The 25,750-nt window shown below is 34.0% G+C and overlaps 1 protein-coding gene across 6 annotated transcripts; it reads left to right on the forward strand.

The window, feature by feature from the left end:
• The first annotated feature begins 1,067 nt into the window (after nucleotides 1-1,067).
• Nucleotides 1,068-25,484, forward strand: LOC119804794 (putative P2Y purinoceptor 10). 6 transcript variants are annotated; one of them, XM_038316472.1, is made up of 4 exons: nucleotides 1,078-1,096; nucleotides 19,298-19,334; nucleotides 20,110-20,184; nucleotides 22,841-25,484. In XM_038316472.1, exon 4 carries the CDS (start codon nucleotides 23,038-23,040, stop codon nucleotides 24,094-24,096), a length of 1,059 nt encoding a protein of 352 aa, XP_038172400.1. In that variant the 5' UTR covers nucleotides 1,078-1,096; nucleotides 19,298-19,334; nucleotides 20,110-20,184; nucleotides 22,841-23,037; the 3' UTR covers nucleotides 24,097-25,484. The 6 variants fall into 6 exon arrangements, with proteins under 6 accessions (XP_038172403.1, XP_038172400.1, XP_038172398.1 ...); XM_038316470.1 differs by lacking the exon at nucleotides 1,078-1,096 and adding an exon at nucleotides 1,141-1,268 and having other exon boundaries at nucleotides 19,298-19,406; XM_038316471.1 differs by lacking the exon at nucleotides 1,078-1,096 and adding an exon at nucleotides 1,141-1,268.
• Nucleotides 25,485-25,750: the final 266 nt, after the last annotated feature.

A 25,750-nucleotide genomic window follows, 5' to 3' on the forward strand; every position in this document is an offset into this window, starting at 1 on the left:
TAAGAACTTAATATGTTAAAGATAGTATTGTTAAAGATAAGTATATGAAGATGCAATTATTAATCTAAAGGAAGACCACAAATCACACATTTTTTTTTATCTGAACACAGCCTTTTTGATGATCTCAAATTATTCCATATAGGTGACCCAATAAAACTTTCAAAAAAGTTCTTACTATTACCATTCTTTAATTTCTAAAACAGAGCATACGACAAAACATAGCTACAATCTAATTTGGAACTATTGAGCTCATATAGCCAGCCTGAAAGTCATATGTGACTCAGACATATGCATGCATACACACAGAAAAAGGAGAAAAAAAAGGAAGGAGAAAGATGATGATAGAATAAGATGGGCGTGTGCAAAGCAGGAAGCTCAGTGCATTCTTGACACATTCTCTGTCAAAGTACCATAGCAAAGGCACATGACCTTCTATGTCTTTAGATGGAAACATTAGCCATTATAGTCATGGGATGTAATGATATCAGGAAGCATAGTATCTTCTATAGTTTTAGCAGACTGTGGAGTAGCTAGCTACCTAGTAGCCTTCCGAGTATTGGAAATGGATTTCCCTAAGAAGTAGATGCCAGAAGATTGCTGCAGAAAGAAACTATGGTAAGGAATAAAATATAATGTTAAGAGAATGGGGGGATCAATATATAAGTTGATACTGCTTTCTGTAAAAAGGTGATTAGGATTTTAGTTACATAGCCATTGATTTTTTTCAATGGTAAAATAAAATTCTAATAGTTAAGTTGGATTTTTGCACAGCACACACTTTAAATGTTCAGAATAGACTGAGAAAACTATGGTAATACGTGGCAAAGGAAAGTCAGATACTCTGTTCCTGATTGAAGAAGTGTACAAATCATGGAAACTCTGAATTTATCAAAGCCAAAATTTGAATTTACTTTGCCCACAATATTCTCTGAGGCGAATGCTTTCCCAAACAACTGAGTGATGCTGACGAACAGTCCTACCTCCTATTAGAGGTAAACGATTTTGTTTTTTTTCCTGTTTTGCTGAATACACTACGTTACTTCCTCTTCTAGCTGTACAAGCCTGCAGTTCACTACAGGATATCTGGGTAGAAAGGGTAAGGTTCTTGGCTTTCTCTTCATACATTCAAAAATAGAACTAAAAAGCCTCTGTGAATTGAAAACGACAGTGTGAATTTCTGCTGCTTCCATTGAGAACTTTATTCTGAGTCTGCTAATATCTTACCTTTGGGGGGATATATTGTTATGAAGAATGGAGACTTCAGTGAGGTAATATCTATTTATAAGTTTAAGTGGTTAAAATGTTCGCTGAAACTGCTGCATGCTTTCTGAGAGGAAATGTGGCTGTCTGGATAGAAAGCTCCTTTCTCTACAATTTAACATGCCACTGACAAAAACCAGGGGTCCAGACTTGTGTTAAACATTGCTCCTAACAATTCTATGTTAAAATTGAGATTGTGGTTCATTAAATGCATTTTTGTTAGTGTGAGCCAAGGGGAGAAAATAAACTTACAATTTTAAACTCATGGTTTGTGTCAACCAAATTAAAGCAGCATTCAAATAGTAAATGCATTTAAGTGCCTTAATCTTTTCATAAGATGAGACTTGTCATGTTTTCTCAGATTGGGACATTTTCCATGCATGCATTTTCCGGTGGGATGTGATGGCTTCAAATAGCACAAAAGGATTTTCATCAAGCCCTAGAAGCTAGCACAGCTGTCGAATCTCAATGGGGCTGATTCTCAGCTTACGATGAACATTTCTTTGGATGTATTTTTAATTTGAGAACATGGGAAGCATTTTCAGAAGACGTTCCAAGAATTTTGCTGTCTTTTTTAGAAAGAATTCCTTCTGAGACTTTTTAAAAATATGTTCTTTTTAAAGTCTGCTAATTTCACACGTGAAATTTGATTTTTTGCTATGTAAAATTATCCACAATATATAAAATTACATATGACTCTAGATGAGACTATAAGCTGCAGTAAAATATAAGTGAAGCCTGTTTATTAGGATGATATAAATGAAACTTATTTACACCAACACCTTCCTTCTCCTGAGGTAAGGAAATCAGTATATTTTGTACATTTTTAATTTCCCCAGAATGAAATGTTGAAAACAGTAAATTATCCCTTTTTAAAAAATCACTAAATGAAGGTTTTTTTTTTTCTTGGTAAAAATTTAAGATAAATTCTTTATTGTATTTCTAATTTTTTTCCAGTAACAAAATGAAACTAACAGCTGTGGACTGCATGAGCATGACTCACAGGATAGCTCTATGTGTATATTATGGTTGCCAAGTGGCACCATACTGTCTGCTATTGAGAGAGCTCTGCCTAATCTTTCTAACCACAAGTATGGGTGGGGCTTTTTTCCTATAGCAAAGTTGTTCCAAAGTGACTGATACTCAGGCCAGTATATGAAATTCAGGCAGGCCAAGCAGCTGCAGTGCTCTTGGAACCTCTAGAAGGGCTGAAATTAGCAGTACTCCCTGGACAGACCCTCCTTAGAAACAGTTTTGGTGGGATTATGACAAAAGATGTTCTCAGTAGTCTTAAGAGCCTCTGGGTGGAGTTTTCCCTACCAGCCAGTTTCCCCTTCCCCCACTCCACCCAGGAAGTTTAATGAGAAGAAAGATTAGTTATTCAACCGGCTTCTGAGACTAGAGGGGGAAGAAGGAAATTATTCTTCCCTGTGTCCCTAGCAGCAGAGTTTAACACAAAATTGGAGCTTAGTAGGGACTAGACGTTTACTGAATTGTAGAACCCTAGGGGAAGGGAGAGGTTTCTGTTGGCTGACTCTGTGCTGACAGCTTACTTTTTGCAGCTGTGAATGTGTGTGTCCTAGAAGGCTGAGAAAGAAATTATTCACTAGAGCATGAGACATTTCCACTTGGTCAAACTTATTGCTCAAGATTGGAAAAATAATACTTGTCTGAAAGTTCTAGTGGTATAAAATTATAATATACCATCAGAGTTAGGCTTACAAATTGGCAGCTGCCTAGGTACATTATTCTGAGGCTGGGAAAGAGAAAAAAAAAAACAACCCTCTTACTGGATATTTCTCTTTGTCGAGCAAGTGTTTTTCTCTGCCTTTAACCAGAAATGACACTATGAATAATCTAATCCAGGGGTTATTTATGGTCTCTCAAAGTTCTCCTTTCTTGAAACGCCAGTGATTGAAATAATGGTGAAAGGTTAAGCTTGTGAAAAATTAGCTAATGAGTTTATAGGCTGAATTTTTCAGTCAGTTGGTAGATTTTCACAAACCAGGAAGATCAACACTTCGAAACATACCAAGTAGTCATAAAAGAGGTAAGGGAGACAAAAGGGGAGAGATTACAGCATAGTATAAAGAGAAGGTTTCTGATTTATACATCCTGCCTACTCATTAACCAAGAGTGTAGTTAAAATACATATGCACTATACGTGCGTAGATAACTTCGGAATGTAGCCATGAAAGTGAAGAGACAATCCTCGAGTCAAATTTTGGGATTTTTTGGGTTTGGAAATTTTAATTTTGCATCTTCAACTTTATTACAGATATTTACTTTGATAATTTCCTTTTCTTTTCAATAATTTTTCCTTATAAAACTTTTTAATCAGCATATAGTAATATTTATGAGCTACAGTATAATCTTTCAATCACAGACAGTTTTCTCTTGTAAAATGTTAAAGATGTGTTCTTCTAGAAAGTTTGTCATATAAATTTGTTGTTTAATTATGATTGTCACATAGCAAATTCATTATTATGTCATTCCTTCTTATTTAACTTTATACCTGAGTTTTGCATTTCAAGACAGGATTTCTCTGTCTAGTTTTTCTTGTCCTGGAACTTGCTCTGTAGACCAGGCTGGCTTTGAACTCTGAGATCTGTCTGCCTCTAGATCCTGAGTACTGGGTTTAAAAGTGTGCATAATCATGCCTAGGTATCTTGGTATACTTTAATTACCATTTTTCCTTTTTCTATCCTACCTCTAATCTCTGACAGACATATTTATATTTTCTTTTTCTATGAAATCTATTCTTAAATTTCATGTTTAAGTGAGATTATATAGCATTTTCTTAACCTAGTGTACTTCTCTTATCATATTGTCTTTCAGTTATACCCATTTTGTTGCATGTAATATACTTTTCAATGTTATATAGTATTTCCTTGTGTATATATGCCGCATTTTATTCATTCATCTATTTATGACCTGCCTGCTTTCATATCTTGACTGTTTGTGAATAATCATATATTAGCATAAAAGTGTTGATATCTTTTTGCATCATACTTTTCTCAGTCATTTAGATATGTACCCAAGATTGAAGTCACTTCTACTTTGAGCTTTTTGAGGAAACTGAATTCTGTTTTCAAAAGTGACTTACTGATTTACATTCCAGCAATGTGCACATATTCCTTTTCTGTGTGCTGACTTTGCACTGAGGGATGCTAAGGCATGGGTTGGGCTTGACTTAACCTAAGATGTCCAGAAGTTCTCACTGGCTCTGATGGAAGACTCATCTCAATGGCTGTCAGATTACCAGTGATTTTCCTGAGATGCATCTGAAGTTTTTGCAATTGAGCTTTTCCTGCTACAGTAATATTTACAACAAACAAAAACAAATCAGAAAGACATTTCTTAATTTTGTATCACACTCATTGAAATCAACAGCATGGGTGGAGATGCAATGATTTCCTACAAATACATTAAAAAGGAAATGTCTGAGATAAACCCTCTTTTATCAGTTTCCAGCCAGTTGAGCCTTAAAGCATTTCAGTAAGAAATTTAAAAACAACGTTTTTATTAGTAAATATATTATTGTTTTAAGAGAAACTTAAAAAATAGTACAGATTCCTTGTGTACACTTTATCAAACTTCCCCAGTGATAAGATCTTAAGGAACTATAGTACATTATCAAAAGCAGGAAGTTAAAAGTGATATAATACAATGAACTAGACTGCAAAACTTATTTATATTTCAGTTTTGGCAAGTATTCATGTGTGTGTATTTTATCACATACATACATTTGTTCAAACAATATCACAATCAATTTGGAAATCCTCCATCATCACGTAAGTTCTCTTGTGCTATACCATTAAATCAGAACCCGCCCTAGTCTATAGCACTTTGATAACTTTTCATATGCTTTCCCCATCTATGCTTTGTTTTGAGTTCACCATATAAATAGAATGAAATAATATATAGTCTTTATATATGGACCATTTTCACTTATCTAGTTTCTCTGGCACATATATTTTATTTCCTGTATTAATACTTGGTTCAGTTTTTATTGGAAAACATGGTACCAGCATGGGGATATAATAAGTCTTGTTTATCTAATTACCTATTAATTCACTAAAGTATTTGAGTTGTTTCCATTCTTTTTTTAGGGGGAGAATATTACAGCTAAATGGCAGTGACTATTTATTTACAAGTTTCTTATGGATATGGTTTTATTTTTCTTTGGCCTCCTTAGAAGTGAAATTTCTAGGCTTTATAATATGTGTATTGTTAGTTTGGCTAAAATCTGTTAAACATCTTTACAAGGAAGTTGCACTTTTTTCCTAAGAAAATTAATGTATGAGAGATACACTTGGTCTGATTCTGTTAGCATTTGCTGTTACAAATTTTTTGTTTTATACATACTATTAATTATAATATTCTAATTCATTATAGTTTAAGTTGTATTTCTCTAATAGTAGCAATCTGTCTGTCTGTCTGTCTGTCCCTCATGTGTGTAACTATATCTGTGTTTCACAGCTCCATTTTGGAAAAATTCCTGTTCATTTTCTTTCATCGTTTCCTAGTTCCATTGTTTTCTTCTTGTTTGTTTTAAGATATTTCTTTAATATGTACAATAAATACAAATCACTTAGATTTGAAGCTTTGAAGCATCTTCTTTAAACTTGTGCCATTACATCTTCTTAACCTACTCTTTAATAGAACGAAGTTTTCAAATTTCATGAAATCAAATTTAGTCATTTCATTTGTTTCTCCCTATATCATCATTTTGTGTCATATCTCTGAGCAATTTATCAACATATTTTGAAGTACACTCCCTGTACTTTATACCATTATATTTAGAAGTTGAAGTATGGAGCATTTTGTGTTTATTTTAACATAGTTTTTAACAATAGAATAAGTACCTTTATTATTCTACAGATATGTTGTTAAAATATCATTGATTGAAAGGCTATATTTTATTCATTAAATTTTTCTTTTCTGTAAAAAATAGGGAATTGTGAATATTTATGTTGGCCTAGTCTTTTCATTTTAGTTTACTTAATCCATTTTTTAAAGTCTTCCAACTATACCATGCTGTTTTGATTCCAGTGGAAATCACAACTGGTTATAGTGAAGCAAGCTTGTAATCATAGCTGTTTGGCAGGTTGAGGCAAAAGGCTATGAGTTCAAGGTTTGCCTGGATTATAGAGCAAGTTCAAAGCCAGCCTGATTTACTTAGTGAAAATCTTTCTCAAATTTTAAATGAAAAGGAAGCCACAAAGTCATATACAGTGACTGTTCTCACTTTTGCCTTTCATAATTATCCAGTTGTTTTAGTTTCTTTGATTTATGATGCAACTTTTCAAATAAGGAACTCCATATCCTACAAAATATCTTCTGGCATTTGGGAATAGTGTTAAACTATATACCAGTCTGGGGAAGAGTTGTAGCTTGATTCTCTGTTCTGAAAAAACACTAATCAAAACCACTTGGGAAGAAAAGTGTTAATTTTGTCTTAGAATTCTCAGGTCAAACTTCTGAACTGAAGGAAGTTAGGAGAGAGACTCGGGTCAAAAATCTGGAGTTGGAAATTTGAGCAGAGGCCATGGAGGAACGCTGCTTACTGCCTTCTACTCATTGCTTGCTCAGTTTGCTTTGCTAAATAACCCAGGACCACCTGCACAAGGGTGACACCACCTAAAGTGGCTGGGCTTTCTCTCATCAATCATTAATCAAGAAAATGCCTCACAGACTTGCCTACATGCCAACCTAATGAAAATGCTGTCTCAGTTGAGGTTCCCTCTTCCTGGATGAGTGTAATTTGTGTCAGGTTGACAAAATCTAAAAAGAACACATCTAAATGTTTAAATATAATTTTTAATGTTTTTGAGAATTTCATACATGAGTACACAATGTTTGCATCAGCCTCCTCTCCCTTCCCCATCTCCAAATTCACCACTCTAAAATCTCAGAACGAAACCTCTTCTATAATTGTTATTCTTATATGTAATATGTATATTTTATACTATATATGGTACATACATGTATAACATATATAGATATAAATATATATATATTGTATTGTTTGTAAATACAAGTGTTTAGGGATGGCCACTTGAGACTGGATAACCTATAGTCTTTATAATCTCCCAGTCAATAACACATTACATTTTTAATATAAGCCTGGAATCCTTATCAACATTTTGTGACTCTCAATATATAGTTTCTGTATATGTTTCGTTAGATTTATACAGAACTAGGAATACATTTTTCAGCTGTTATAAATTATTATGTCTATGAGATTTTTTGTGGATTCACTCATTTTTATACATTATGATCATTGTTATAAAATAGATAACATGTCTTTTTGGCCTTTCAATTTGCCCTTTATTTCTTCTTTTCTTTGTCTTATTATGGTGGCTAGAACTTCCAGTAGCATTTTGAATGATAACACTATTTGTTATTGATTTTGTTGAGATAGTTTCTGAATATTTCTAGTTTTTGAGAGGTTTTACCTTTTCTTCATTAGTTTGTATGTTCCTGTGATTTTCCTTGCTCAACATATTAATAATATTGATTGCAATGTTTTGTATTAAAAATCAAGCCATCAAGGTTAGCATAGGGAGGGAGGGGAGGTATGGGTGGAGGGGAGGGGAGGGAAGGGGGAGGAGGAGGGGAGGGAGGGGGGAGGAGGAGGGAAGGAGATGGAAATTTTTAAATATAAAAAAAATAAACCATGAAAAAAAAAAGATAAGATAAAAAAAAAATCAAGCCAGTCTTTTGCTCATAGAGTATGTTTTATCTGATCCTTTTGAATAGTTTTTTTTAAGACGGCACTTTGTTTTTTCCCCATCCTGACATCATATTTTATTCATCCAGTTTTATTGATGGGTTTGTCATTTATTCATGTTTTTACTCCTATGAGTGATCTTGATATTAACGTTTTTGTATGAATTTTTGTCATTACTGATGTTTTAATTTCTCTCAGTTTTAATGCATAAAGACAGAATGCTTGGGTCATATGGTAATTTTATATGTAAATGCTTGAGGCACTTTCAATCTGTTTTACAAAGCCACACTATATTCATGATCTACCCAGAAACACATGAAGACTCTAACTGCTATTTAAGTCCTCTAATATGTCATCTCTGATTTTTAATTTTAATCATTCTGATGGGTATGAATTGTTAGTCCAAGACTTTGACTTTCATTTCTTAATCAAGAAGGACAGGTTTCATGGACTAACATAGCCATTTTACAATTATATTTACATTATCTAGTGTACTCTAGCCAGATATTTGTTCCTCAAACCTCCTCAGCACAGTATACTTTCTTCATCACTTAACATCCGTCTAAACTTTCATCAGCTGTGGCACATGAACTGGTATATTATCATGCATTCTTGGACTTTAACTTTTGAGCCAAAAGGATAGTCAAGGTCACTTCTAAATGTTCTTCCCACTGAGAGGATTAGGTTTGTTATAGTCTTCCAGGAGGTCTGAGGAAGGTGCTATAATGTTGCCTTTGTCCACCTTTCTTTGTGTTTCCATATCACACAGAACCATTTGCAAATATACCAGAATTTATTTATTTGGTCAACAGGCTCTCCCAATGCATAATAGTCATGGCTGTGGCCTTTGATTTACAAATTTATGGCTTCAAATGTCCAGGATACCTAGTTTAAGATGACCAGCAAAACTGGAGTGTTGAGTGTCTACAAAGGCCTATGCATAACTCAAAAGTATATCTCAAATAGCAGCATTTACCTGAAGATATTGTCAGTTTCTCCCCCAAAATTATAATTTGCACTGTGATTTGCCTGTAAGGGCCTCAAAAAACCTCCTTATATATAATATTGTCACCTGTCAATACCAAAAATATTTCTGCTGCAGAGGCTGTAACATGAATGTCAATAGAAAATTAGTAGTTTGTGGATCATTTAATACATTTATTTTCTTAGTTTGTTTGAGGTTCTATAAAACAAAAAACACTATAAGCTGAACAGCTTGTAGTTATAAACTAAGAAGCAAAATATCAAGGTACTTTGGCATATACTGTTCACTGCCTTTTATTCTAGCACATACTTGGTAGATTCTTCATACATCTTTACTTGGGGGAGGGAGAAAGGCAAGTCTCTGAGAACCAGTTTACAAAGTCACTAGTTCCATTTATAAAGATTTCTCTTAACTACTTCCCCCCACCAAATCCCTCATCATATTGGTGAGTAGGTTCTAACATTTAGATGTTAGGGGATGAACAACATTTTAAAAATAGCAAAGGCAGAGTAGTTCACCCAGATGTGTATATACTGCCTTTTAAAGAGGATCCTATCTACCATCTTCATAGGGTTATTTCAGCCTATTCTGTACGAACTGGCAGGAATTTCACAGATCTAGAAGATTTGTGATTTATACATCGTGTCTTACTTGTTGACACCTACTGAGTCTGTAATGGTGTTCTTCGTTTAGAAGCAGGAGGGCTTATGGCAGTGAGTCTTCAAGAGAACCAGAGGCAACTATCATAAAGGATGCTGTTACAAATTACTAGACAAAGGGAGAGTAAAATCTCTAGGCAGAGTTCGGAGGCCTGTTTTGACTAGAGAGAAGACAGAGCAATTGAAATGTTTAGTATTGCCAGATTCACTTGGATTTGTCAATATGTTTCCATTCCATTTTTATTATCTATGTGTTTCTAGTCAATGCTCCTCTTTAAGAAAAGTATTTATGCAACTGGAAACTTAATGTGTGTTATAATTCAGTCAGTTAAAAGATAACACTTGTTTTCGTTGAACTAAATTGAGCCTATGACTATAGATAAGTGTTTTTTAAATAGAAAATAAAAATGCTTGTAGGTTATCAACATGAAGCTTGAGATTTAAATTTGAAATATTGGGCTGGGCATTTTCTTTTGTCACTTCCTCTTGCATATTGAGGAGTAAGAAGTAAATCTCCCTCTATTCTACAATTTTACATATTTGAACATTTTAATTCTAAAATAATAAAATAGATGGCATTCTTCAACGTTATCTTCTTTTAGATTGGTTAGAAAATTTCAATAGCAATATTTTGAGTACCTCTGTTGCCAAATCATGTCTTCAGCTATCGTGGCCTCTTCACCATACCCAATAGTCATTGATGCATTTAGTTCTAAACAGATTAGTGTACATCAACTTCATAAAAGTCCAGGATAATTTCCAAAATTCATCCTTAAGATGGTACTTTTTAAAAAGTACTCACATGACTCATATTAGAATCAGTCAACATCCAATTTGTGGAACAGAATTAGTAGTGGGTATAAATTAAGAGATAGATTTCAAGGAATTGCTTATACAGTCATAGGTGCTGACTAGGCAAGGCAGAAATTCTTAAATCAGATTGTTCTCTCAGAAGAAGAAGGATGAAATGCATAGGTTCAAGCTGCTATCTGCAGGTTTCTTTGTGGAAGTCTCTATTCCTACAGTTTCCAACTAGTCGAGTTGTGTCTACTCAGATTATCTAAATGTTTACCCTTAGAGCCAAGTGAGTATGAAATTTAGTCAGATCATGGAAATGTCTTCAAATATTAAAGCCCCATGACATGCCTGATATCTAGAATCACTCTTGTGTACTGAGATTTTAGGATAAAAACCAGAGCTCTGGCAGCCCCAACAAGCTTGCTTGATTGGTTACACAGTTTGATTAAAAAGATAAGTGATGGCAAAAAGTGAAAAAGAGAAGTTATTATCCGACATGGACACGGTCTGAAGAGGAATAAGTAAAAGGCCAAGGATTCCAAGTCCAGGTTTGCAGAACTGTTGTGAGCTTTAGGTTTAAACAGAACAATAATCAGGGGCATGAAGTATGATTACGCAGCCCTTATAGATATAAAGCCAATGACCTAGTCCCTTGCCGTCATCTAATGCAAAGCAGAAAGACAGATATAAATTATGGCACAGGTTTCAGGTTCATCTTGTTTTTAGTAACCCACGAGTACAAGCGAAGAGTCAGTGATTGTTTTTAGCATAAGCATTTTCCAAGTAGTTTTTATGCACACAGTTTTGTCTAAGATAGGGCTCCATCCTTGTAAGGAGCAAAGATGGGGAGAAATCATGAGGACAAGAAGAGGGTATTGGTGTTAATGGCCCCCATGAAGGTAGGGCCACTGCCCACTCCCCTTTTGCCTACTTCCTCCAAACAATACCATCTACTCACCACCTAGTGGTGGAAGCAATAAATACATGAAAAATGTTCAAGTTTTTTTTTAGCCAGCAAAGAAACATAAATCAAAACTACATTGCCATTCTGTTTTTAAAACCCTTATAATAACTACCAGCATTAAAAATACTGTTATTATGAATATATACTGTTATTATGGTTTGAAGGAGAATTTTGCCCCTGTAGTCTCAGATATTTGGAGACTTGGTCACCAGTTGGTGACACTATTTGTAGAAGTTATAGAAATCTTTAGGATGTATAACCTTGCTGGAGGAAATATGTCATTGAAGATGAGATTTGATGCTTATAGCCTTATTGCACTTCCTGTGAACTCTCTGGTTCAGAGTTCATTTTGGAGGTTTAAGATTCAATCTTTCAGCTTCCTGCTCCAACTGCCTACTACCATGCTTCCCCTTGCTATCCTTATTCTCACTCTAGAACTGTAAGCTAAAGCAATTTTTTTTTCTTCCATGAGTTGTTCTTGATCATGGCACTTTATCTCAGAAACAGGAAAGTAACAAATACAGCATGAGACAAAGGAACACTTATGTACTGGTGATTACAATGTCAATTAGTAAATTAGTCTAGCTGTTATGAAAATCAGTATGAAGGGTCTTCAAAAACCTAAACATGAAACTTCTATGTGCTCTTGAAATACCACTTAGGTATGTTGTAGTAGAAGGCTGCTTGTTTGTTCCAGGCTGCTCAGCCCTGAAATAATCACACAGAAACTATATTATTTGCAATGCTATTTGGTCAGTAGCTTAATCATATTTCTGGATATTTTTTTTATTATATTGAGCTATACATTTTTATCTGCTACCTTCCCTTCCTCTCCCCTCCCATTCAACTCTCTTCCATGGTCCCCATGCTCCCAGTTTACTCAGGAGATATTGTCTTTTTTCTACTTCCCATGTAAATTCCCATGTATGTCTCTCTTAGGGTCCTCAATGTTGTCTAGGTTCTCTGGGATTGTGAGTTGTAGGTTGATTTTCTTTATATTTAAAATCCACTCATGAGTGAGTACATATGATAATTGTCTTTCTGAGTCTGTGTTACCTCACTCAATATTATTATTTGCAGGCAAAAGGATAGAGTTGGCTAACTCTTATATCGTAAACTAACCCATCTCTATTAATCTGTATATTGCCACATGGCTGTGGCTTACTGGGTAAAGTTCTACTCCTTGCATCTATCTTTGGCAGGGCTGATAACTTTGCCTTCTTTCTCCCAGCATTCAGGTTAGTTTTCCCCACCTACCTCTGTTCTGTCCTGCTATAGGCCCAAAACAGTTTCTTAATTAATCATAGTATAAAGAGGGGAATCCCACATCAGTATGTTTCCAAGGAATTTAAAGATACCAAAATATCCATATTTATTTAGTCACTATTCACAGTAAGCTATATATGGAATCAGCAAGGTGTCCATCAACAGATGAATAAGAAAACAAAGTGTGATATGTATATATAATAGGGATATTTGTCATTCATGAAGAAGAAAATGATTTCTTTTGAAGGAAAATGAAAAAAGGAGGATATTCTTTTAGACAAAATAAGCCAGGCTAAGAAACATGACTATTACATTTCTTCTGATGAATAAAACATTTAGCATTATATATATCTGAAGGAAAAAAGCAGACTATTTGGGGGTTGTGCTGACCAGTGGTAAAGAGGAAAGAGGAGAGAAGGAAGAAAGAATGGGGATAATAAGCAGATAATAAGAGATAATTGCAGCTTCTTATTTTATAGTACTATGTACCATTGAAACGATATAGGATCATCTTAAAAGCTTCTATAGTAAGAGTGTGTGTGTTTGTGTGTGTGAGAGAGAGAAAAAGAGAGAGAGAGAGAGAGAGAGAGAGAGAGAGAGAGAGAGAGAGAGAGAGAGAAAGAGAGAGAGAGAGATTTAATAACTAGGACCATTGCTATAGGAGCACATTCTGCTCCTTCAACCAATAGCCTTTAAGATACCAGCCCACTTGGGTGTGGTCTCATATACTGTAAAAGCAGCTGTAAATGTGCAGCCACTCTCTCTTGCTTCTGCCTCCAAGTTCCAGCTGCTAGACTCTGTTCTTGTTCACATAGAGGACTGTTATCCAGGAAAGTGATCTGTAAGTTTTCCGCTTAAATAAATAACCCTTTTATTATTCATAATTTTGAACTGGTGTGGGATTATTTTGTAAATTCCATTCATCATCTTGCACCCAAACAGGAACTTGAACCTTGGATCCTATTCCCAAATATTGTTTGTTTACATTTAAAGAAGGATAAGATATAGAGATGAATAATTTGCATTGGTATGGATCTTGGTTTATTGATACAAATTTAAGGTCAATATTGTTATACACATATGTATTTCTGATCTTGATTGAGGTATTGTGTTTTTGTAGCTCATTTAAAAATGTAGTATATAATTAAGAAATATAAGTTAATAAGTACTCATCTATAATAGTCAAGGTTGTAGTCATATTAGTTATGTTTTCTAGATGTATAGAGATATATTTCAGTTTGGTAGGTATTCTTCAAATCTTTCAGAGACCTTCAGAATATGGCATTTAAATGTTTTAAAATTTTAGGTCTTTTCATGACAATAAGATACTTCTGCTCCTGGCAGCACCAATTACTTCAAGATGGACATCAAAGAGGCGCCTAATGGAGTTTGTTAGCCATTTGGGCAAGAAACTGCTATTTCCTAGACTGCTTAACTGGACATACAGAACCTGCAAAAAAATGACTTCTGAACTTGCCTAAAGGTGAGACAATCCTTCAGGGTTCCTGCTTCATGAAAGAGTCTTGAGACAGTATACAGAAGAATGTGGCTAGCAAACTGCCAATATGGACAGAACTGTCATTGAAATTTCCTGCTTCATGGAAAAATCTGTTGAATATTATTGACCTATAGGCTGAAGATGGATGCCCCAATGGTACAAAAGAACTCTGGGTGACTGTCCAGGTAGTGAAATGTCTCTGTCAATTCTAGAGTTTTGGAAGTTGCTTATAATGTACTTACTGTTTCCTTAGGTAATATTATATCCATCTGGAGCCTTTGATGAAGTTGAAATATTTATAGTTATAGATTTCCTTGGTTATGATAAAAGATAAAATAGATATAAATATTGTAACTGTAATTCTTGTTTCATACTTGTTTTGTTATATGTGATTTTACTATGTTGAAGTTAAAGCTTTTCTTTATATTTAAACAGAAAATGGGGGTGTTATGTGGGAGTCCCATCTGTGTGCTGTGGTTATCATTAATGAATAATGAAATTGCCTTGGCATGTTAATAGGGCAGAACTTAGGTAGGCGAAAAGGACTGTACTGAATGCTGGGAGAAAGAAGAGTGGAATCAGGGGATGCCATGGAGCCGCTGCCAAAGTCAGACATGCCAAAACTTTGCCGGGAAGCCAAGGCCACTTGACGATACACAGATTACTAGAAATGGGTTAAATTAATATGTAAGAGTTAGCCAATAAGAAGCTAGAACTAATGGGCCAAGCAGTGATTTATTTAAATAATACAGTTTCTGTGTGATTATTTCGAGTGTATGCTAGCTGTTGCTGGGAATAACAAGCGACCTCATCCAACAGATCATAGCTTCACTGAGTTGATATATGAAAAGATCAAGACAATCATGGTTATCAAGTTCATGTTTTTCTGTCCAGCCATCCAGTTGCTCCAAGACTGCTGACATTACTATTCCTTCCTCCTAACATTTTGTTGGCACTCTTCTAGAATATCTCTTGACCACATACTTAAAAGCTATTCTTCTAAACTTTAAAATATATTCTATTAATCCATATGCATATCTTTATACTCCATATCTTCATACTTCATACTTTGTTTTGATTGTTGTCATTTTAAAATTAGTTTTGAAATATGGAAGTATGTATTTTTTAGTTTTTCCCTCTTGTCAGGCAAAACCTTTTTGCAATTTTGTATTTTTTAAATAATCTTGCCAATATCTGTAATTAATGCTGCTATGATTTTGATAGGTATTACAATTAATTTATACATCAATTTGGCTCCATTGTTGTTTAAACAATGATAAATCTTCAGTGTTATTTCTTCTAAAAAGCTTTAAGAGTCATGTAGAAGCCATTGGAGCTTACACTTTTCATTGTGATATGGTTGTTGAATGTTAATTTTGTTTACTTTCTTCCTAAGTCCATTCATTTCTTAAAATGTAATAATAAATATATATTTTGATTGGCTTGTCTAAATATATAAACCATATACACTTTGGCATACTGTTGTAAATATTGTTTTATTATATACCTTAATTCTATTCTGTCAGTAATAATGTATTCTCTTTCAACTTGTTATTATTGTGTTTTTTTCATATATTTTTTTCCTGGACAAGTTAAAGGCTTGCAAGTTTTGTTTATGTCTTCAAAGGATCAATTTTGGTTCTGTTGCCTTTTTCTATTATTTTTAATAATTTTTGTTTTTTCAAGCTTTATTTTATTCATTTTATGTTGCTAGATTTTGTTTAAGTGATTTTTTTTTCATTGATGCTTCCATAATGTAGAAGGTTAGGTCAGGGATTTCAAAATACTATCAGTTTTAATATATCCTTTATAAAACTTTCTATATAAGGGCAAATTAAAACATTTTTGTATTTTTCTTATGATATTTTGATGCATCTGTTACTATAGAATTTGTAAATTTGTTTCTATTTGTTAAATTCCAAAATTTCCTTTTACTAATTCATCTCTCCTCTTACTATTTTTTTCTAGCCTGTCCTTGAATTATTGAGCTCAAGAAACCATTTTGTCTTAGTTTACCCATCAATTAAGGCATATGCCACACCCACCAAGTTAGTGGATTTGTTTCAACATTTTGTCCTGAGATTGTATCAACATACTGAAGATACTTTTTAGTTATTCTTTGTAGGTAACATAGAGTTGAATATGGTTATTTATCTTATTCCATTTTAGCAATGGATGACTATCCACCTATATGTCTGATTTGCCTATATTTAATTTAAAATAAGGTTAGGTGTTAAGAGGCTTTTTGAATATTCATTTTCTCAATGTTTTATGATGTGAAATTTTAATTTAATATCCATTTTCTTTTCACTTGTGTTAATAAGCATTTCCTTATGAACATTTAAATTCATTTATTTTTTTCTTTTTGCTTTCACCTTTGAGTGGTTTGCTTAGTTGTTTACACTTGGATTGCAAGTGATGTTTTACCTTGAATAACTCTACTGCAGATCAATGTCAGCTTATTTTCTAAGAGTTTCATTGGAAGTAAAGAGACTAGTTAGAAGTTAAGTGAGAGATGCAGATTATGGCCACCTATATATTTTAAAGTCAAGAAAAACAGAAATATTGTAATTTGGTGGGTATGTATGAGGCAAGTTGGTAAACATGTTCAAGATATCATGTGTTGTGTCAATTGAGTATATGTCAGAATGATAATATAACATGTAAATGCACACTTTTAAGGGACTAGGAGCTATGTTTCAAAAATAGTAAGATAATATGCTTGGTATGCAGGTGAGAACTCAAAATCAATTACCCAAACAATATAAAATTACGTACCTGCTTCCAGTGATCAAATATTGAGTTGTCATGAGAATGAAAGGGTATCATGTGCATAAGGTACATTAGAAATTCTTAGTAAATTTGTTGTGGAATATGGTATCCATGAAGTTGTAAATTGGCAGATACATCAAAAATCCAAAGAAAATTGAGGTCAACAAGGGCTTAAGAAGTCAGAAGTAGTTTCCTGAGCTACAAGAAACTTAAGCTAGGCTTTGAAATGTATTTATGTTTTGTCTTCTTTCACGACTCAAAAGAATTTCACAAAGTAAATGAGAATAAAAGCATCATGCATCGTGACATTACTATATACCAGATGCAAACATTGTGAAAATTAGCTTCCTTCTTTGAACATATAAACAATGGTGCACATTGTATAATTTACAAGACTGTAGATAAGATAAATCAAGAAAAACAACTTATAAGCACAGATACTTGCTTTCAAACTCAGGTCTGTCTGAAAATAGTCTGCAGTTGTACTATTATAGTATATTGACCGTCAGGAAGAAAAATAAACAAAACCAGAAAACTGAATTTAAGTTACACTGGCACTAGATAAAAAAGAATTTGAAATGGGTGGTTTGGGGACAAAATTTATGAGTTTTTCCTAATTCTGGGGGAGGGGATGGTGGTAAAATCAGAAATAGATTTTACTGTTAAAACAAAAATCAGCCACAAATGAGCAAAGTGTTTTTACCAGTTACATTCTGAAGCCAAAGAAAGTCTTTTTAAGATCACTGTATCCTTTGACTTTTATTGAACCTCCTGTTTTGAAGTTCCTGACACTGGAGGAGAACTAGGAAGTTTAAGACAACGTAATTTGTTTTCCTATAATGCATGTTTTGTCTTAGTGCGGTAAGAATTTTGGGAAACATTGTTTATACAAGTGCTTAAGCCACAGCATGGTGGTGACTCTGAACATTAAAAATAACTTTTGTATGGAACTGATTGTACAAGACATTTTAGAAATAAGTTCATTAAGCTTTTCTCAAAGATGCATCAGGTAATAAATAACAAATTCAGATAACTGACATTGTTTTCCAATTATGGAAGATTTGTTTTTTAAACAGAGAGCTGGACTGTGTTTTTAAAAACCAGAAACATGATGCAGTATTTTGGTCTCGATTTTTTTCAGATTTTCTTTTATCATTTTATGTGTATGAGTATTTTGCCTGAATATATGTCTGTGCACCACATGTGTGCCTGGTGCCAGAGGATACAGTGAGCCCTCCATATGTGTGCTGGAAATGGAACTAAGGTCCTATGAACAACAAGTGCTCTTAAGCATTGAGAAAAATCTCCCTTAGATGTTATTAGTATTTTTTCCAGAGTGTTGAGAAGAGAAAGATAATTGAATATAGATAAACATGCCAGATTATACTACAAATTGTTGGAAATTAGACCATGAACTTGTCAAAACAATTCCTTATATCCAATGTGGAAAAGAAAAAATGGTGAGTTAAAGGATTCTCAATATTTGTGAGGAAAAAGTACTTTTTTCTCAGATAAAACAACTCCTGCTTGTATTAGAAGTGTGTGTGGGCAGTGATTTCAAACAGTGATCACGTGGAATAATTATTAGAAGTGTTTATTATTGGTCCCCATTCGAGATCTATTGAATGAAAAATTCTGGGTAGGACTTCACTCTAGATCATTCTGAAGCATGTTTAACTTTAGAATCATGTGCTACGGTATTTGGATTTGTGGTTATAAACCTATTAAAAGTGGAACTTTCAAGATTCTTTTCCATTGTGATGTTAAGATAACTGTTGTAGTTGTGTAACTACAGCCGATCCTTTAGCTGGGTGCTAAGAAATGAGTTACCATCCATTCTGGAGATCTGCCATGGACTATCACAAAATAACAAATGATACTTGCTAAGAAACGAGTTAACCATCCATTCTGGAGATCTGCCATGGACTATCACAAAATAACAAACGATACTTAGAATACTGGAGAACTACCAGCAAGAAAATTTAAATGTTCTGTTGAAAATCATAGCTATATGGGGTGAAGGATATATTATTCAGCTTGATTTACTATCTGACAATGTATACAGCTATGTTCAACTTATGTTTGCAAAATTTGTCACGTTATTCGATTGAGTCATCGTTAGCTACATTTTCCACCAGATAGACAGGATTTCATTTATTTGGAACACTAACATATTTGACACTGTGATGTTACAGAATTGAACATGAACTTTGGAATTTCATATGGGAAGCCTTCTTGGATAATTTAAATTTCCTACTTAATTCCTAGCAATTCAACTTAAAATTTAAGAAACAAGTTGTTTGACTATATAAAGATGACTGTGTAATAATGTTTACTATAACTTGTAATTTTTTTTCAGAAAAGATCTCACATGGCCCAGGCTGACCTTGTCATAGGTATGTAAAGGATGGTGAACTTTAACTCCTGATTCTCCTGCCTGAACCTCTCAACTTTGGGACTGTAAACAGGTATCACCATTCTGGACTTTCCCATTGTTTCTAATAGTAAGAAAAATGGTTATCGACTACAATGTCCATTAATTAAATAAATTATACTAGATAATTTTAATTAAAATGCAAATATCCATTAAAATTATCATTTGGATGTTATTGACATGGATTTTTATCCTAACTGTGGTTAAGTGATTAAAACTATGTTTATAGATATATATGTGTATGCAAGTCAAATTTAATTAAAACGGCTACCTATGAATCCATTATAAGTCAGTATACATAGAAAAATTGCCTGCAAAGTTTATGAATGAAAATGTTATGTCTGGAAACTTTTGTTTATATAAATGTCTCTGTATATGTATAAAACCAGACTGTATCGAGACTCTAAGACTGAGCATTTGATATTAATAAAATTTGTTTTGTCTTTGCTTATCTCTGTTTTTTAATGGAACTCATTTCCTTATGTGTAGAAATAATGAAAGATTAACAACAACATAATTAAACATTTTTAAGTAGGCTTCTTACACAATCTTATCCTTCAGAGACTAGAGTTATTCCTTTAAAGATAGTATATTTGCTCTGGAAAATTTGGAAGGAAGCAATACCTCTTTTTATAACAGTTAACTGTCAAGGTTAGTGATCTAAAATCTGGCATTGATTCATTTCTGAACATTTGTGTTATTGTGTAATTACAAAAATGTGCTTTCCATCTTCTAAGTTCCTGGAAAAGTCGCTATTATTCTGTGGTGAGAGGCCAGAGACCCCAGTTCAGCCATTACCACTAACTTTCTGTGTGAGTATGTAACATTTAGGTTTCTCTTTCTAGAATTGTTTTCCTCTTCTGAAAAGTAACCGATTCTTATCTAGATGACCCCTAATAGCTCTATAATTTAGGAATCTATAATACATGTAGAAGCCAAGCAAACTTTAGAAAATGATTATGAAATGTGGAAGCTGATAACAATAGTAAACTAAGCATTCTAAAATACTGTTGAAAGGATTCTGTTTTTGAAGTTCACAGGATGTCAATTGAGCGCCTTTAATTTTTCTATTAATGAAGTTTTAAATTCCTTTCATGTGTTAACGTATTTGAACATTGGTGTACTTCTGACACCTGGTGGTCAAGTCAAACATCACAGCTAAATCTTAATCCCCAGACACTCCTTCACTCCCACTCATTCACCTCCTCTCACAGAGACTTTCTGTCTCTCAGATTCATTTGTCCTTCAATAAATCATTCACCCAACAAACAGTCAGCAGACCTTTCCACTGGTCAAAACCATTTACTAGACTTTTATTTGAAAGGAAAATATGCAACAAGAGGATGAGTATTAGGCGTGTAGGAGATTTCTATTTCCCGCAGGAAAACCACCTGGAAAAAAAGTGACCTCAACATGCCAAAAATATTATATGATGTTCACTAAAGAGAATTATCAGAATTATGGATACTGGGAAGCCAGAAAAAATTACTTTTGTGATTTGTGGAAGTGAGCCTTGCCTTTTAGAAGTCTCAGGTTGTTCATCTGACAAATCAGTCATTGTATCTTATTGTTTCAAAACACTGGTGTCAGAGATTGATAGAGTATACACAGAGTATTTATTATAGAGACCGTACAAAATAGGCATTTAGTAATTATTATTCATTTTTATAATTAAACCAATGATTATCAGTATTAAGTGTCTGATTGTATTTGAACACTCCACCTGGTTTGCATTTGCAAGTATTTTAAAAATTTAGCTTGAATATAAAAAACACAATATCAATTATTTCAGTTAGTGCAAGAAAATCATAAAAAGGTGATAGTGTTTCTCCACTTACACTTTACTGGGCCAATTGCCTGATTCAACAGCATAGTTAACTCAAAAAACATCAGAGTAGCTGTTTGCCTGAATGACTTAGTTGTTTGACTGCACTGAACTTTCAGCTAAGTAAATACAGTTTCTCCAAGAGTTACATGTACTCACTGCAGAGACATCACGTAGGTTCTGAAACAGTATGGGCTTTGTCTGAATTGATTACATCTTTACAGCTTTTGATTGACTGTGGCTAGGTTTGTACCCATGGTTCTAGGACCCCATATTACTTTGCAGACGAATTAAAGAGGCATTGCAGCATATGCATTTTACTTTTCCACTTGAATACTTGTTGCCATTAATGTTGTCTCATGTTTCCTTTAACTTTATAAATGTGTAGCAAACTAACTGCCTTTTCAAGTACTAAAAAGTACAACGAAGCAATAAAATGTTGTTTATTCTTTTGTGTTTGAAATCAGATATATAAAACATATTTCCTAAAAATCTTCAAATGATTATTAGTTAAATGTTCATTCTAAGAGTGAAATAAGTTGTACCATGGTGGCTTTTGGCAAAAAGCAGTAAAGTTATAACATAAAACAAAACCAAGAACAAGGACAATGTCATATTAGGAAATGAATGTTTAACCTGGATAAGGAAGATTTTAGGGAAGGCATGATTGTTATTTTCAGAGATTTGAAGAGCATTTTTTGTCTAGCAAGGAGTAGACTCTTTTGTCTTTGACAGGAATAGCTAAGCTGAAACAACATGAAAACAGATTTGAAGTCACTAAATCAATGAAAGACATTTTCAAAATTTATGACCCCTGGGAATACAATTTACATGAATAATTTTCACTGGATTTCAGAGCTAAAGAGAAACAGCCCCCTTTTTACTTAATTTCTGACAGGATACCCTCTACGGCTTCATGCATTCTGGAAGTTGATTGAAATACTAAAAGGATAGTTTCAATATATATGAGTGTCTGAAGCTGCCGTGGTATTGTTAATGAACACAGAACTGTTGTGGCAGGTGCTTATAAAAGGTGTTAACAAAATGTTAGTAAAACAAACTTTGCTTTCAGTCAAATTTTGAAGAAGGGAGCCCTGTTTTTCTTGAGACCTTATCCTTCCTAAAGCCTGGTGCCCTGCCAGCCCCTGCTTAGACCCCTAATGCATGTGCCCTTAAGATTTCATAGCTCACCTTAGCAACCATATAATGATTTATAAGGTAGCTACTGAAAATGGATTAAAATTTCATTATCCTGGGGTTGATGACAATAACTTTGCTAAATCTCAAACTTTTTGGACAGAAACAGGTATACAAATGAAACATGGAACTTCACAAAGGTGATGGGATATTTGTCTGGGGGCTGATGGGTCATGAGATCTTGGCTGTTGGTTACCTGTGAAATTTTGATGATTCTCTGTCAGAGTAAAAACTTGATTAAAGTTACTGTCAAAATAACTATCTTTAACATTTTTGAAAATAACTCCCTAGCTACAATTTATCTCTTGGTAAATTGCTCCACTATTTTAATTTGACATAGATGAGAGCTTTCAAATTTATGAAAGATGACATTTTGCCACCTCTGGTAGGAATACAACTAATATGCTGACCTGCCTCTGACCCTATCTTTATTCTATTTTCCACAGAAACCACCACGCAAAGGCTTTTCCTAAGGAAGGAACATAATTGCACAAGTTGGAAAGTAAACACACAAACAGAATGACAGTTAAGTGCACTGATCTGCAAATGCCGTTTCAGTACACCCTCTTGGCAACCACCTATATCTTTGGACAGGAGCCATAACTCTATAGGTCAACTTGATGAACATACTGAGATATTCAAAATGGGCAGCAATAGTACCAGCACTGCTGAGAGTAATTGCAATGTCACGTATCTGACATTTCAGTACTCTCTGTATGCAACCACCTATATCTTCATATTCATCCCTGGTCTCCTGGCTAACAGTGCAGCCCTGTGGGTTCTGTGCCGCTTCATCAGCAAGAAGAATAAGGCCATAATTTTCATGATCAACCTTTCCGTGGCAGATCTCGCTCACGTCCTGTCCTTACCTCTCCGGATTTACTATTATATCAACCGTAACTGGCCATTCCAGAGGGCTCTTTGCCTGCTCTGCTTCTATCTGAAATATCTCAACATGTATGCCAGCATTTTTTTCTTGACATGCATCAGCCTTCAGAGATGCCTCTTTCTCCTCAAGCCATTTAGAGCCAGAAACTGGAAGCGTAGGTACGACGTAGCCATCAGTGTTGCCATCTGGGTCGTCGTGGGGACTGCCTGTTTGCCACTCCCCATCCTGAGAAGTGCGGGTCTAGCCAACAACAGCGAATCCTGCTTTGCTGATTTAGGGCTTCATGACATTAGTATGGCTTCCTCCATCGGCATGGTAACAGCTGCTGAACTTGGAGGGTTTGTATTGCCTGTTGTAATTATTACATATTGCACATGGAAAACAAGAAAATCTCTACAGGAATTCCATGATCCACCCCAGAATATTAAAGAGAGGAAAAAGGCTTTGAGGATGGTCCTAATGTGTGCGGTGGTATTCATAGTGTGCTTCACGCCTTACCATCTCAACTTCCCGTTTTTTATGATGGTGAAGCAACACGTCTTCTCCAACTGTTCTTTTATTAAAAGCACTCTGTGTTTCCACATCATTTCCCTGTGTCTTGCAAATCTGAATTGTTGTCTTGATCCAATTGTGTATTATTTTATGACTTCTGAATTTCGTGATCAATTTTCAGAGCATGGTAGTTTGTTCATCCAGTCATGTGTGAGATGTAAGGACAGTACTTTGGAAATTCATCAGAGGAAAGAGAATCTTCAGACCATCTCTCTTGAATGTTTGGATGTTCCAACACAATGTGATGAAATGATTATCTAAAATAACCTTTCTACTCTGTCAGGTTAGTCATGCCATTTTAAAGTGATACTGAGTGTTGGGAAGAAACATTTACTTCAGTCAAATAATCTGTCTACAGGAGTTCTCTATGCTAATATAATCCGTGGCCCTTCTGAGAAAAAGCTCTCTTCACACAACTTGATAGTCAACAGAGTCTCATACCTATTCTTCGGTAATGGCACCAATCTTCTCATCTTCACCTGAGAAAAAATATATTAAAAAGTAGTGGGCATGTACAAGTTATCTAAACATTAAGAAGTCTACATCAGAATATGACCCTAACTTCATTTAGAAAACATACACTACTTGTGCCAATTGGATGGCTTTTTATATTAATATGAATTATGGAAATTAACAACATTATAACTTAAAATGTCTAAGATTTTTCCTCACCTTAAAAAATTATTTCAGATGAGCCTCTCAAAATTACCATGGAAACCACAATGCAAACACCTTAAATAGAATTATGCTCTGCATATTTAAAAAACTGGAGATTAAAAACTCAAAAAAAACTTTTTTGCCTAAAAGTCTGTGGGTTTGTGATGTCTTGCATAGTTTTTGTTTACGGGCACTAATTGTGACATATTCTCATTTATTTGTTTATTAAAATCAGTTGTGTTATTCTCTAGTTAAATTGATTGTTTCACAGGTAACTTCAGACACAACTTCATTTGATACATTTAAATCAACAGATTAAAGAAGAATCATACAATACATGCAGTTTCATTCTGCTAAAGCTAAGTTGAGCCTAAGTTTTTATAAGCAAAATACTCCAATGAGCTGAATTGAATCCTATCATTAATGCAGAACAAGTATTGCCATTTAATAAATCTCTGTTGTTGCATCATTACTAATATAAATCTTTCCCACTGGAAATATTGAAGCCAACCATTTTCAAATATTGGGTATCATTAAAGTGAAATTTTATAAAGCAATGGTTAGTCTCAGAAAATTGCTATTTTTGTCTTGTCTCTATGTTTTGAATAGCCTTTAACTTTTTATTATATTTTTTGGGTTAGCATATAAGGGAGTGGATTTAATGTAATATTTTCATATGTATACATCATCGTACTTTCTTATTTACTCCCCAAGCCTTCTCTTGATTGCCCTCTAATTCTTATTGGTGCCCTTTCTTTCTCCTGCGTTCTCCTTTCTGCATTCTTGATACAAATGTTCTGTTACCTCTTGTATTTGATTACTCCCTTATTGTATGTTGCATGCATTGCTTTACATCTCTCATTTCCCTCTCTACATTCATGTTTCATATACATATTATACATGTATATACATTCATATAGTGTGATCAAAATTTTGTTATTTGTCCCCTTATTTCTTTATAGTTTAATAAAATTTCATTGTTTATAATAATACATTTCATTGGTCCATTCATTTATTGATGGATATCAAAGATATAGACAGGATCTTTATCTTTGCTATTGTGAATAGTTCAGCAATAAATGTGCATGTGAAAATATCTTTCTAATATGATTTCTCACAACCCAGAAATACAATAGATCATTGGATCTTGTTTTTAAATTGAATAAGCTAATCTCTTCTTATTGGTGTGTTAAAGCCATTTATATTTAATCTTGTTATTAACAGAGGTCTCCTAATTCATTTAATTCAATTGGATGTG

The sequence above is a fragment of the Arvicola amphibius genome, chromosome X (assembly GCF_903992535.2).
Source record: "Arvicola amphibius chromosome X, mArvAmp1.2, whole genome shotgun sequence".
In the NCBI taxonomy this organism is placed as follows: domain Eukaryota; kingdom Metazoa; phylum Chordata; class Mammalia; order Rodentia; family Cricetidae; genus Arvicola; species Arvicola amphibius.